The 14,975-nt window shown below is 40.3% G+C and overlaps 1 protein-coding gene across 14 annotated transcripts in view; it reads left to right on the forward strand.

Moving 5' to 3' along the window:
* LOC127063327 (homeotic protein antennapedia-like) overlaps positions 1–14,975 on the forward strand; it is a 231,010-nt gene that overhangs the window by 113,971 nt on the left and 102,064 nt on the right. For 13 of the 14 annotated variants that reach the window (XM_050992960.1, XM_050992957.1, XM_050992959.1 and 10 more), the window contains one exon: positions 4,267–5,900. In XM_050992960.1, the coding sequence (XP_050848917.1) occupies positions 5,060–5,900 (841 nt within the window). In that variant the 5' untranslated portion in view covers positions 4,267–5,059. Of the gene's footprint in view, positions 1–3,295; positions 3,955–4,266; positions 5,901–14,975 lie in introns of those variants that run through there. The other variant, XM_050992965.1, reaches the window with a different exon arrangement.

Genomic DNA, 14,975 nt, shown 5'->3' on the forward strand with positions numbered 1-14,975 from the left:
TTTTGCCACCGTGTAGGTGGTTCGTCTTCGTTCTCCTTCGGATGCATTCGCTTTATGGCGCCCGTTGCTTTACGACTGTTTTACGGCGTGGCAAACGGCTCTCGGCACGAGCTCCCGCAACCCATAACTGTCAAATCCAAGTGTCATTTATGGCTCTCTAATCTTTAGGAGGCCAGCTGTCCGCGACGTCCCGCCGTTCATTTTAATCCGCTTGTTTCATCTACGTCCGTCTCTACGACGATATCTAAATGCATATTTTTCGCATAGCTGTACTACCTAGATATTCCTTTTTCTTTTCTTTTCCTATCTTTTTTTTTTTTGTTTATTATTTTTTCTTCCTTTTTATATAATATACCGTCAATCTAGATACTTATCAAGCCGTACGTTCTTCACGGAGATTTCACATAAATCAAATTCTTCCTTTAATCTCGTTTTATTAACCAAAGCCGATGTCTACATCAATCTGTGAAAAAATTAATATCGCTGAATAGACGTGGAGTTCGAAGATCTTTTTTTCTTCTTTCTCTTCTTTGTTTTCTTTCTTTCTTTTTTTTTTCTTTAATACGTTAGAGTTTCAAACTATAGAAATATTATGTTTAACCAATGGTTTAAAAACTATTGTTTAAATTTATTATCAAGAATTACATCCTTAGGATACACCGGCAACTTGTATTTGTATCAATATCGATTGAGAAATCACAAATAGTTGTGAATTTGTCTATAGATCAGTTGATCTATTGTAATTTTTATGTCTATTCATTGCTACACGAAATCGAGAATAATAGTTAAATTTATCTTGTACCTTGATTGGGACTTGGAACATTCATAGTTGTCAATTTGACCATAGCGTTATTATCTATCTTGATTCTGTAGTCACGTCTTTGTATCGGCGAGAAATTCGTGTTGAGCGATTTAATAGGATCAGTAAATGTCAATAGGCCGACTTACGTTATTCGCGTAACGTTTGATAACGCGTTATCGCGTTGAAAATCGCGGCTGAGGACAAAGGGATTGTAGAAGCCATTTTGTTAAATAGAGGCCATCATAGCTTTCTGACGTCATACTCGACTATGGCGTCACGTGACGCTCCACCCTGTTTTCAATCACCTTGGCCTCGAACCCACCCAGCTGTCAGACACGCTCCACCCCGTTTTTTCCATTGCTTCTGACCTATCGCGATCGCCATCTACGGGGAGAACTTTGAACTCCTTAGACCTTTGCCGATTACTCGCTTTATGATTATACCGAAGGATGTCACTACTAAACGAAGTCTAAAATTAATGGCGATCGAGCACGATAGATAAGCAAAGCTATATACGCTCCATCTTCGATCTCCAGAAAATAGATTTCAACAAGTTTACATTACGCCCATTATTTTTCATAAAAAATACTCCCACATCCCGGACGAATATCCACGATCAGAAACATCTTACATCTTCCCTACATATCTATATAATTTCTAAAAGAAACAATCGTCCCGATCAAGGCCGACGTAATAGATAAAAGAAACAAAACGAAAAGAGAGAAGAAAAAGAAACTCAATCATTAACTATTCGCCATTAGATATTATTCATACATAACTTATTATCCCTTTCTAAAAAAAGAGCAGACTTCAGGGTTCGAAGCTCGAAGTAGAGTGATAAATTCGTCGTTGAGAGAGTGCCGATCGAGAGAAGGAGGTTATTAGAAAAACGATTAGCGATACTCGTTCGATAAAAGGACGAAAAAAGGGCTCAAGAAAGAAAAGGAAACGGATATTCGAAGGAGAAAGAAGTAGAAAGAGAAAGAGAAAGAGAAAGAGAAAGAGAAAGAGAATACAAGGCGATCCTACAGACGGGAATTGAGTTCAAATCCTGGGAGAGAGGTTGAATTTATACGGGAGGAAAGGGTGACGGTGGCGGTGGTGGTGGTATACGGCGCGCATGGAATCGCTATCGGCGGCCATTCATCAATCCGGGGAATCAATACGCTGGAATTAATGAAAGCGCCGCGCGAACAGCGAGCTAGCGGCCGGAATGTTAATCGCGATCGTCCCGCGTCCGACCCAAGCCCCGTTCTCGTGTACAACAAACTCCCAAGGGCCCCACCCTCGTCCACGTTAACCCCCCATCACCCCTTTACCATCCTCCTCCTCCTCCTCCTCCTCCTTTTCCAACGACGACCCCCACCTGCCAGCTCGTGCGCTCGAATGCCTCTTTCTCTCCTTCTCTCTCTCTCTCTCTCTCTCTCTCTCTCTTTCTTTCTATCTATCTCTTTCTCCCACATTGCCGTCCAACGCACTCGCACGCACATACATTCACATGAATACCTACGTTACGCCTATATACATATATACATACACCAATCACATACACGCCCAACTACTATTCTCCTATATTCTATTCGCCTCCCTGATATCCGATCGGCTCGAACGCTTTTTCTTTCTCTCGCCCCGAGAGAAACGATCCACGTGTAATTTCTATATAATCGTACGTTATCGCAGCTACCGATCTTCCTCTTCGTTTATTTCTTTATTTTCTCTCTCTCTCTCTCTCTCTTTTTTGTTCCTTTTTTTTGCTTTTCGTTTTTTTCTTCTTCTTTTTTCTTTCCTCCTCTTTTTTTCTTTCGTTTTCTTCCTTTTTTTTCTTCTCTCTTCGTTTTTTTTTTCTTTTATTTAACCCTTTTTTCTTTTTTTTCTTTTGCCTTTTTATATCCCTCGTACGAACCTCGAGTGGAAAAACCGGACGATGAAAGGGCGTTTCGATAGTTTCAACTTTCATCCATGATCTTTAATTATAAATCGTATAGATACTGCGGTTTGTTAAAAGATAGATTGTTGATACGTGGCGTTATGCATTGTTTTTTTTTCTTCTTTTTTTTTATAAAAGGTATTTGGTTTATTAAAATTTTGTTTATAAAGTGTGTTTTTTTTTCTCTTTTTGGTTTTTTGTTTCTGACTGTACTTAGTTATCTGTTCGAGTTGGTAATCTGACCCTTAGAAGTTACATCTTTATAAAGCGAGTAGGCGTAGACAGAAAATATGACGATCAGTCGGTATGGAAGATCTCGGTTCTGGATCGATAGATCGGTTTGCTCTTCTTCGGTCGGATCTCTTGTTCGATCGATAAGAGACCGACGATTAATAACATGTACAACTCGATTTACTACAAAAGTCTTATTACAAATTGATCGAACAAAAAGTTGATTCTTATTTTTCTATTAAATTTTATTATATCATTTTATTCACATTTATATTCATTATCTTTCATATATAAATATAAAAAATAAAAAAAAAAGAAATTGTATCTGTTATCACTTAACAACAATAAGAAACGAAGGAAGAGATTGGATCTAAATAGATCGACTCTAAGACTTGCGATTTAACGATATAAAAACAGTTTTATGACGCTCGAAGAAGTAGGGACTATCGGAGAAAAAAAAAAAGAAACGAGAAAAACAATTTTATATCGCGGATAACATGTCTGTAGAGTGTTGTAACCCTTTTGACCGTACAAAGAGATCCGACAAACTTAGAAGAAAAAAAGAGAAAAAAAAAGAGTTTAATAAGAATTATGAGAAGAGAAGGGTTTCCGGGAGAGTTTAGTAAGAACGTTGGCCAATGTAAGAGAATTTTTCCAAATTTAACGATCGCTTAGCCCGCCCACATAGAGAAGGCCGTAACAAGTTCGGCGTCTGGGCGATGGCCGTTACCGTGACGAGCACGTGTGCACGTCGCCTTCTGTCACTCAGAGCTCGACTTTACTCGGTTAACTCGGTTCGTCGGATAAAGATCAGCAAAGCGAGAGAGAGCCTATCGTCTAGAGACATTGAACGTCGCGCATTTTCAAGCATAAGTTCGCAAATGACTCGACTAGACAATCGTTTTATATAATTTCATGGTTCGCGGCACTCGCGAGACAGATCGTAAGAATGGATTTGAAAATGAACCAATTCGTGCACGTGTTACGCGTTAAGGTATGATCACGATTAGGAGAAAGTATCTATATATATATATATATATATATATATATATATATATATATATATATATATATATGGTCCACATTTATTCGAAACGAATAAAATAAATCTGGTATATCCAATTGACATTTGTGTATATATGTATATATATATGTGTGTGTGTTTGTTAGATAAATTGTATATATTATTTTGATCTCCCTTTATTCGATCTGATTAAAAATCTGTTTAAAGAGATAACGATATATCGGTAGATCGGGTTTGTACAAATTTTAATCGAGACCATTCTCTGTTTTTTTTTTTTTCCAGGTGCGGCGTAATTTCATCAATAGGGTGGGTAGAGGATCGAAACGCGTCCGGAGCAGCTTGGTGCATTAAACGAAGGGATCATATCGGGGAAGACGAAGGACTCTGACTACTAGCCTCCCCTTCCCTCGTGTGCGCGACTACTCTTCCCCCCTTTTCGCGTCTAAATAATAACGTTCCCTCCCATCGTTGCTCCAGTTTCCGATTTTTCTTTCTTCGGTGGTGAGCCAAGTGTGATAAAAATCAAATGATATGTACCAGTGATCAGAGGTGATGGTGGTGTGATACTACGAGAGAAGGGTGCGCGCGTGTCAGATCTATGTGTGTGTGTGAATAGAAGAAGCGAAATAGAGCGAGAGGGTGAGAGGGTGAGAGAGAGAGAGAGAGAGAGAGAGAGGGAGAGAGAGAGGGAGAGATAGGGTGAGAGAGCGAGGGCAAGGATTACGAAGATACACGGTTAGAGGTAATAAATATATAATATATGTAAATGTATATGTATACATTCATGTAAAGACGTGTGCCAGTGTGTGCGTACGGAGAGTACAAAAAGTTTAGTTATATAGGAGGTAATAGAAGAGGAGAAAAAGAAAAGTTACGAAAAGAGCAAAATAAATAAAAAAGAAGAGCGAAGAAGGATCGGTTTAAGAAGGAGTCAAAAAGTGAGACAGAAGGAAGAAAGAAAGAAAGAAAGAAAAAAAGAAAGAAAAAGAGAGAGAGAGAGAGACAGAGAAAAAGAGCGTGGAGAGGGTGGTGGTGATATCGGCAGGTGGGAGAGGAGGGACAGTAGTAGTATAGCATGAGTTCGTACTTCGCGAATTCGTACATCCCGGACCTGCGAAATGGCGGGGTGGAACACCCGCATCAGCATCAGCAGCACTACGGTGCCGCGGTACAGGTGCCTCAGCAAACGCAATCGGTACAGCAGCAATCGCAACAGCCTGGCGATCCGTGCGACCCGAGTTTGCTCAGGCAGGCGGTGTCCGCGCACCATTATGGGGCAGGTGGGGGTGCCGGTGGTGCCGGTGGACAGCAGGACATGCCATATCCGAGGTTTCCGCCGTACAATCGGATCGACATGCGAAACGCGGCGTATTATCAGCATCAACAGGAGCACGCTGGAATGGACGGTATGGCGGGCTACAGGTCGGGCTCACCGACCACGGGGATGGCTCACATGGGTCACACACCCACGCCGAATGGTCATCCCTCGACCCCAATCGTCTACGCGAGCTGTAAACTTCAAGCGGCCGCCGTCGATCATCAGGGAAGCGTTCTCGACGGGCCTGACAGTCCGCCGCTCGCCGTCGAGACTCAAATGCACCATCAAATGCACACCCAGCACCCTCATATGCAGGCCCAACAGGCACAACAGACGCATCAGCAACAGCAATCCCAACACCAACATCTACAGGCGCAACAACAGCACATGATGTATCAACAACAACAGCAACAGCAACAGGCTCAGGGTACGACGCAACAGCCTCAACCTGGCATGCACCCTCAACAGCAGCCTCAGACGCAGCAGCATCAAGGGGTCGTAGCTTCGCCGCTTGGCCAGCAGCAACAGCCTACCCCTCAGGGAGCCGCCAGCGCGAACCTACCCAGTCCTCTCTATCCTTGGATGCGGAGTCAGTTCGGTAAGCAAGTCAGCCTTCCTTCCTTTTCTACTTCTTACTTTTTTTCTTTTCTTTTTCTTTCTTTCTTTCTTCTTCTTCTTTTTTTTTTTTTTACTTTATGCATGACTACCTTGCAAAACCTTCCCACGGACCACCGACAAAACATGTTTTTTCCAGAAATACCCCTGATATCGGCGCGTGATCTAACTACATTCTATATAACACGTTTCTCGAAAATAGACTCAAGGCTCTCGTCGTAATCGTGACTTTTACGAAAACCTTCTCAGGCCTCTCTTCCTGCCGCTACGTCTCCTTTCAAATTTATACAACGACGTAAAACTAGTCCAGATTTGTACGAGCTGTGACTCCGGATAGACACGTATATAACTCTATACCGTATTTCTTAGATGTATACTAGCTAACAACAGAGTTATTTATTACTTCGACCTTTTAGCCCGTGGTTTTACCGTCCACAGACCTGACCCCCATAAAAGTTATCTTACTGCTTGGCAACGACAACGACAACGACAACGACAACGACAACGACGACGACGACGACGACGATGACGACTCATTATTGTCCGGTTCTCCGATCTACGCTTTCGACCGTGAACTACATACGCATTGAAAGTATTTCGAAAAAATAAAACAACGTAAAAAGGGAACCACTTAATTAGTTAAAATTATTGTACCGCGATAAAAATAAGCACGAGCCCTGGGGATAATTAGTTGGTACTTGTATATACATACACGTATCCACCACTACTCGATAATTAATCGCTTCCCATTAACACCACTCTCCTGTTTTCGTTATTTCCTGTGTCGCATTTTAATTAGCCACGATATCGCAACGTATTACTCGTTTCTACATTTAAATATTCGTTGCGTGTTTCTGGTAAACTCGCACGAATATTCTGTCTCTTTTTCTTCTCTTTCTCTCCCCCTTTCTCTCTTTCTCTCTCGTGTATCAGGGAAATAGTGAAACGAAAATCCATTCGTCCATTCGTTTGAAATTTTTCGGAAAATTTTGAATCCACAGGGGACAACTGGGTTGTATACCTATTTTACGAGTTAAGAAGAAGGCGTAACGAGACGAGAATTTATGGCTTCTATAACGAAGTGATAATAGGCCTACGGTATAATTGAGGTAGCAAAGGCTCGGCTAAAACCGTACTTCAGTGATGTTAAAGTGTACAAGTTCTAGGGTCTCCACTTTGCTTTTACTTCCTCGTTTACTTTCTGCCTTCCGTTTCTTAAGTCTTTGTAGTCCTTATTTTCAAGATAAATCATCCTTGCATCGAACATGCCCGTATTTACGTGAAATATAACCTCGACGATAACCCCACCTGACTTTACCTTTTCTTCGCTGAATTCTACTGGTCAGTCATCGGTCGTTCTTCGTCGAAGTTACTTCACCGGTTGAAGTTTCGTGATTCTATCGAGTTCGTTTGTGTATTTACGTGATCTGTATTATTTGCAAGGGAATAGTCTAATTCTTTTTTTATACCTTTTTTATCTCACCCTATCTCGACTTTTCATTTTATAATTGGATTTATACTTTCAGAGATGTAATCTCTTACTTTTATTGACTGAGATCCAAAGAGTCTTCTCGTACCATCTCTCGGTTAAGCTCGGAAACTAGTGGCAGGTAACAGCAGGCGATTGGCCGATAAACGATCCGGTTTTATGACGACGGTTGTTCGCAGTCACTAAGAGTTGAAGAAAGTGGACCGAGTCCCTTAAACCGCCTACAGATGTCGGCACGTAAAACCCGTTTGATTGGAGTTGTATTTTTTTTCTCTTTTTTTTTTTCTTTCCTTCTCTCCATTTTTTTTTGTTTTTTCTATTAGAAGCCATAACTTCGATCGATGGGGTTTCTCTTTTTTTTTTCTTTACTTTGAAGACAAATTTTCAATCGCCAAATAATTTTTAAAAACAATAAGGAGATTTAACTTTCAATAGATTAGCTATAATTAAACTTTAATTCTTGTCTTTGCGTTCTAACGAAGAATTTCTTTTGCCATCGCTCTTTCAACGATCAAGAAGATATAATAGATATTTATTCCTTTATAGAAATTTGGACTCTTTCGATCTTCGTTGCCCTTTATTTCTTTATACGTTGCAAAATAGCAGCTGAGCTAAGCGCGCTATAAACTGTGTCCCATGAATAATGCATGATTCAATTTTATAGATGCAGGTGCTCTCGGGCATTTGCGCCGGTGAAACCGTCGAGATTCTCTGCCACCTTTAGCGAGAGACTTTTGCGTACATACGTTAAGAAATTCCAGCATAGTTAAGCGTTCTACAAAAGAGCAGCATGCGAATAAGTGGATGCCCGTTAGCATCGAAGATCGCGGAACACTTACGATTAGAAATCCGTTCGCGATTTGCCACTAGGATCTAGAATTTCCCAACTTTTCCACGGTTAGAATGTTCCAAGTCGGAACGTGATTCTAATCGTAGACTATATTCCAACTATTTTCTATTTCACTTGGATAAACACTATTGGCGAGACTGTTTTCAAAGAATCACGATTACGAAAATTCTGGATTCGTTTTAAACATAGACTTTTTAGGAGCGATATTAAAACTTTAAAACTTTAAAATATTGGTTAATATTCGATTGAAATGTAAAAGAAAATAAGAAATATATCATTTTTATTTTAGATACGGTAAAATAGAATAAAATATGGGCAATAGAAAAAGTAGATACACGATCGGAAGTGTTAAGCCAAAGTAAAGGAAACATCGATTTCACACAACAGCACGGTTAATGCACGAGATAATCGCGATCCTTGTACACCGAAAGATTTATAGTATCCACCTCTCCTCCTACGAATCAACGTAACCATACGATTACGTAGGTGTTAAGCTTCTGTTAATCGGTTCGCACGAACAAGTGAAGTACAGGGAGATAAAATCGATTTAGAAATCGCTTTTTTCAAATTATTTTACGTTGAAAGAATTCAATTAAATACATTTAAATTGTTCGCTTCGAATTTTGTAATAAATTCCAAGCACGTACTTAAATGAGATAGTAATCTATAATATTATTTCTTCAAGTTATAATATTTTCTAATTTACCAACTCTAAGATAGATCCGATCTGTTAAAAATTTCTTGTTAAACGAATATCTCGATTAAAAGTTAATAGAGTTTCGATGAGCCTCGGATCAAAAAGTTAATGAACTTCCGTAGAGTTTTAGATTAAACGTTAATGGAGTTTAGAAAAGTTTAGGAAAGTCTATCTTACTGATAAACCATGCGCGTACACGCGAATTTAGAAACCTTTCGTGATTCTTCGAATTATGTTATTACGATACGGAATATTAATCTCGTCATTTCTCGTTCGAAATAAAACTTGGATGGAAAATAATGACGGTATTTCTAATTGAGATTAATATCGTACGTGTAGTGATAACTTGGAGATTAACCCGTTATATAATTCCAACTACTTAACCGTGTTAATTAATTCATTCATTCGGCGTAACGTAATTCATATCGATAAAAAAAAAAGGATCTAAAAACGAAGAAGAATATCTTCTTCGTTCGCGAGGACACAATGTGCCCATTCAGAAAGTTCTCCAGATATCGGAACGATGCGAGTTTCTGAGAAACCATATGGCAGGCGGATGGATTTGACCTTTGTAAAGCAGCCGGGATCGCGGGAATCGGTTAATTCTCATCCGACGAGAGAAAAAAGGAGAGAGAGAGAGAGACAGATAGATAGATAGATAGAGAAAGAAAAAAAAGAATGCATTTAGTTATAATTCGACGGAGAGGCAGCCTCTTGTAGAAGCTCTCGTGATTGGTTACCGTAATGATGGCGGCTTCGTGAGATATTTAAAAAGGGATGGACTCGAAAAGGAGGTGTAGAAGGAGGAGCGTTGAGAAAATGGAGAGAAAGAGATAGAGATAGAAAGAGGGAAAGATAGAAAAAGAGAAAGAAAGAAGAGAGAGAGAGAGAGAGAGAGAGAGAGAGAGGAGGAGGAGGAGGATGGAGTCGCTGCTCGGAGAAGGTCGAAGGGACGGTTGACGATGATGAATGCTTTAACAGACGTTCCGACTACGTTTGCTTTTGAGCTACACCGCCATGACTTCTCTCGAGCCGAACAAGTATTAGAGAGAAAGAGATAAAGATATGCATACCAATTTCCTAGAGGCTCTTCCTTTTCAAAAGAAAATGGAGAAGAAATTGCATTCGGTTAGAAGAGATATGAAAAATCTTTCGTTATTCGAAAAATTCGATCCAATATCGAAATGAAAAAGAAATAAGAAATGAAAAAGAGAAAAGCTTTCGATATCAAGAAAGAGATCCACGTTGCCTTGTAGAAGCCAGTCCAGCCATTTTAGTCGTTCATTATCTCTCGACTTAGCTCCGAGGCTTTCAGACTTCGTCTTCTTCGTCCGGCGGTCTCTTCGAGTAAAGAAGAGGAAGAGAGAAAGAGAGAAAAACAAGAAAAAAGAAAAAAGGGGAAGAGAAAGGGAGAGAGAGAGAGAGAGAGAGAGAGAGAGAGGGAGGGAGAGAGAAGACTAGAGAAAGAGGAAATCCTCGTATATCGGAGGATGTTCTTTCTCTTTCTCTTTCTCTTTCTTTTTTCTTTTTCTTTCTTGGCGAGACTTCTAAGTCTCCCGTATGAGTGTGGGGCCAGCTTGACGTTCCTCTTTCTTGGGGTTATACGTCGGCATCCTCTGTTAAATTCTTTCTCTCTCTTTCCTTTCGAAGAGTACCACTCTACTCTTCAGGTGGAACACTTAAGATCACTTCCATGTCGTGTTTCCTAATCCTAGAAAAATAATCGTACGTGTCTTTCTCTCTTTTTCTCTCCCTTTCATCAAACCACCCTTAATCTTTAAATGGCTCTGTTCGATGACATCTTAACGTTCCTTATTCTTCGATCCTTTCGATTTTTTTTCTTTTTCCTTTTTTCATCAACTGTATGCTTGGAAAGAACGCAATTACGAGATTCGCTCGAGGGATAGGTCAAAGAAGTTCCCTCCTCGTTCGTTCGAAGGAAAAGGCAAAAAATAAGATGCATAGGCTCTTGTAAAATACGGCGGAAGCGAGACGAATCGAAGAAGCGAACGCATCAAGTATAGTATAGTATGTGTATGTATGTGGGATTAGAGTTAGAAGAGAAAAAACATACACACGTACACACACACACTCATACATGAACATATACACGCGCATCGGATGGATTTGAGGTTTGCTTCTTTAGGATTTTCTCTTCTGAGAAAGTTCACGAAAAGCACGTATTTCCTGAGTTTCATGTTTCAGAGAAATAAGAGTTTTGTATCTTAGACCTCTGGTAAAAGTTCCATTATACTTTTGGATAGTATAAAATGAGTATAGAATATTGTCGGGGTTAAGATTGTTAGCAATGGCATAGGATAAGCTGAGATTTTGAGTCGGTATGAAACGATCGGTTGTAATCTTTGCATAGTCAGTCGATAAGAAGAAAAGTCGATCCGGTTTTCTCAGTTTTACGTCGAGAAGCTGCTGCCGCTATGTCGGTGCACTCGCGCGGACGGAGGTGACTTTAAACGCGGGGCAATAAATTAACGGCGTTGGGTTACGCAAGGATCAAATGTCCCCTGGAGTATGCCCGAAAGATTTATGGGTCTGCCTTCACTGGCGCAGCATGAAGGAACGGAACAGAACAGAACATACACAACCGTACGGCTTATTATAGGCTAGTTGCTCCGCTTCTCCTCCGCTTCGCTCTTCACCCACCTTCAGTTTACCCCTCCATTTCAACCTCCACCCTCTTCCTTTCCCCCCTCACTTCCTACCTCCTCCTTAGACTCCCTCCCGACTGGTCTTTCAGTCCCGCCGCAGGATACACGCAGGACTTTTCAGATTAACAGCTAGCCGGATGTTGTAATCCGCTAATAAGGCGTACCCACTGGCCACTGCCCAATTAAGCTAAACTTTACGCGGTCACCTTAAGGTCAGATATCTCGAGGAACGTTCTTCGATCGGGAAGAATGCCCGTCGGCTTTCTGTACGAGAACACGCGCAATATTATTCTTTTATGATGACCGATAACGTCAAAGCGAGACGCGTTAGACGAATATACGTATGAATTAGATATGTATTAGCAAATAAAGATATTAATCGTAAAGAATTTCGATAGTAACTCCAAAGATATCTCTTAGAAATATCATCGAAATCGATGAATAACTACGATACGTCCAGGTTGATCTCTTCGTTAAGCGTCGAACACGTCGAACGCAATGAAGATCGTGCTCGAGTTAATCGAGCACCTGTTGGCGCTAACGATACCGCGTTACATTAATCATTGCCGTATAGATAAGAGCGAATTCGCAGGGATTTCCGTGACTATTAACTTATCCTCGCTACGGCCTTGTCTCTCCTCGTGGCTCCGGTGATCGATCGTTCCACCAAAAGATTTACTACGATCGCTAAAAGGTTTTTGCTCGGCGACCGCTTGATCGACTGCTTTCGTTGTGTCTCGTACGATCTAAGAGCTAAGGTCGGTAATTAGATCGAGACTTTATGTAAAAGACACTAACCCATACTGGCTTTAAACGTGACTTTGACAAATGTATTTAGTTGCTTTAACCCCTCCGATCCACACACTAGACTCCGACTTCGAACTTTGCAAAATACTTGATCATTCGAGATGGCGAAGCCAATGATCCGAATTGACTCTACTATCTGCTTGTCTATAACGTGCGACTAAACGACCGATCGACAGTCGATGACTAAATTTATGCGAATACACGTGGCTACACGATGAACTTCTTCCTGTACGAGATACGTTCTCGAATACAAGATACAAGGAGATTAGATAATAGTAATTATCTCGTTTGAAATATCAATTATTATAGAAACATATCTGTTCTACGTTTGTATCGTAACGTTCGAAGAAATCGATTACAACACCGCATTGAATATTACCGCATAATGGCCTTTAATGACATTTCATTCGTGCAAGTGAATATTCGTCGTCGTCCTTTTAATTAATAACGGAACGTAGAAAAGTTTGTTGTCAAATGCGTTTTAATTTTTTCATAATTAATCGTAGACGATACGGTAAGTAAGTAAGTAAGTAAGTACGAAAATACTCTTTGATATTCGAGTGGTACTATGAAAGTGTGTGTGGATCGCGTTCGCACAGTTGCTATGACACCGTTCGCCTACGAACGCGTACCACGCGTACGTGTAATCTCATACAAGCGTGGACAAGTACGGAACGCTGCCTGCCTCTTTAATTAATCCCACATGCCTCGACACCAAGATCAGGCTTATAATAACGTTACTTGTTACCAAAGTTTAACTATCGTGAACGGAAGATCCAAAAATTCATTTTCTCTTTTTTCGAGATAATCATTAATAATACTTCGATATTAAAAAATATTTAATGTCAATTTGTAATGTCAAATTAATTGCCTGCAATACGAATTTTTGCTTCTTTTTGATTTTTTTTTCTTTATTATATAAATTATGTAATAGAATATATTTAGATACAAATATTCAGTTCGTTCCAGGAAATCTTTGGCAATACGTATAAATTCCCCGATTTGAACGGACATTATAATTAACTTCGTTAACTTGGTGTCGCATGATTCCGCGCGTGAAACGTTTCTCTACGATATAACTAAGTACGTTTCTCGTGTAAAGGTCCGATGATAACTGTGCTCTTTGATAATAAGATTATCTTTAACAAATTAGTCCTATTTCGATGAATTCACCATAGACAGATAGATAGCCTTTCACCGAAAGGAATTTGGAATTACTCGGTTAGTCGCGATCGTTCGTAGCCGCAAAAGTTTTTTGGATATCTACGTAATGGAATGAGTTCGTTAACATAGTTAATTATAATCGGTGAGAATAATTTAAATAGATCACTTATTCCACGTCAAGATATTATCATTCTTACACAAAAATAAATAATATATTAAAGTTGAGACAAGAGATTTCGCGAAGAGATTATTCAATATAAATTAACGTTAATACAAATTCTGAAAAAAAAAGAATGAAAGAGAAATATACGACGAGAAACAAAAGAATCGTAAAAGAAATCGAGATTTGTGAAAAAGATGAAAGAGGATTTAGCTTCGAAAGAAGAATGCTAGAGAGTTTGCTGTCCGAATTGTTAGACCTTATAAGAAAGTGCTAGAGATTGGTATGCTGTTAATTTGAGAGCGTAGCCTGAGGGAGGGAATAAGGGGCATGTTCTCAGAGTTCCCCCTCCCTCTTTTTCTCTTTCTATCTCTCTTTCTAGCTCGGGTTCTTCTCTCCTCTTTTCGTCTTCCATCTCCGCTCGGCCAAACGATTCAGAATACTCGTAGAGTTGTCCGTCTCTCTCTTCTGGTGGAGAACCGCCATCCGTCTTCATCGGCCGACAGCGCGACGGGCGGCGTTTGCCTCGAATGCTCGCCAAGGAGTTTTCTTCTTCCTCTTCTTTTTCCTTCCCTTCTCCTACTCTTTCTCTCTCCCTGTCTCTCTCTCTCTCTCTCTCTCTCTCTCTCTCTTTCTCTCTAGTCTCCTTTTTTTTAGCTTCCCATCTCCCTCTTTCTCTCTCTCTGTCTTTCTCTCTCTTTCTTCTTTTTTTGATTTCTCATCTCACTCTTTCCCTCTCTCTCTCTCTTTCTCTCTCTCAGTCTTTCTCTCAGTCTTTCTCTTTCTTTCTACCTCATCCCAGCCATGAAATATTCTCGTTTTGCCCTCTCGCGCTCGTGTGGTGGACCAATCTAACTCTTTGAGATGATACCTCGACGAGGTTGAGCCTCTCTCACGGACTTTGCGTTGTAGAGCCAACTCTCTGCTTCTTCTTCTTCTTCTTCTTTTTCCTCTTTTTCTTCTACTTTTTTCTTTTTTCATCCTTGTACCATCACCTCTCTCTCTCTCTTTCTTTCCTTTTTGCTCCCTTTCTATTCGCGACTACAATTAATATTCTCCTTCAACTTTCGTGTACAGCCGCACCGTACGGGCACAGATCACGTCGCGGATATCGCTAAGTTATCTATCATTCGTAGATTCGTAGCTCCCTCCCCACTTCCTCCCAGATATTTTCGTTTCTTCGGACTTTCGCAAAAATTCCATCGCGATCTAAACTCGTCGTAGT

The sequence above is a fragment of the Vespula vulgaris genome, chromosome 4 (assembly GCF_905475345.1).
Source record: "Vespula vulgaris chromosome 4, iyVesVulg1.1, whole genome shotgun sequence".
Lineage (NCBI taxonomy): Eukaryota > Metazoa > Arthropoda > Insecta > Hymenoptera > Vespidae > Vespula > Vespula vulgaris.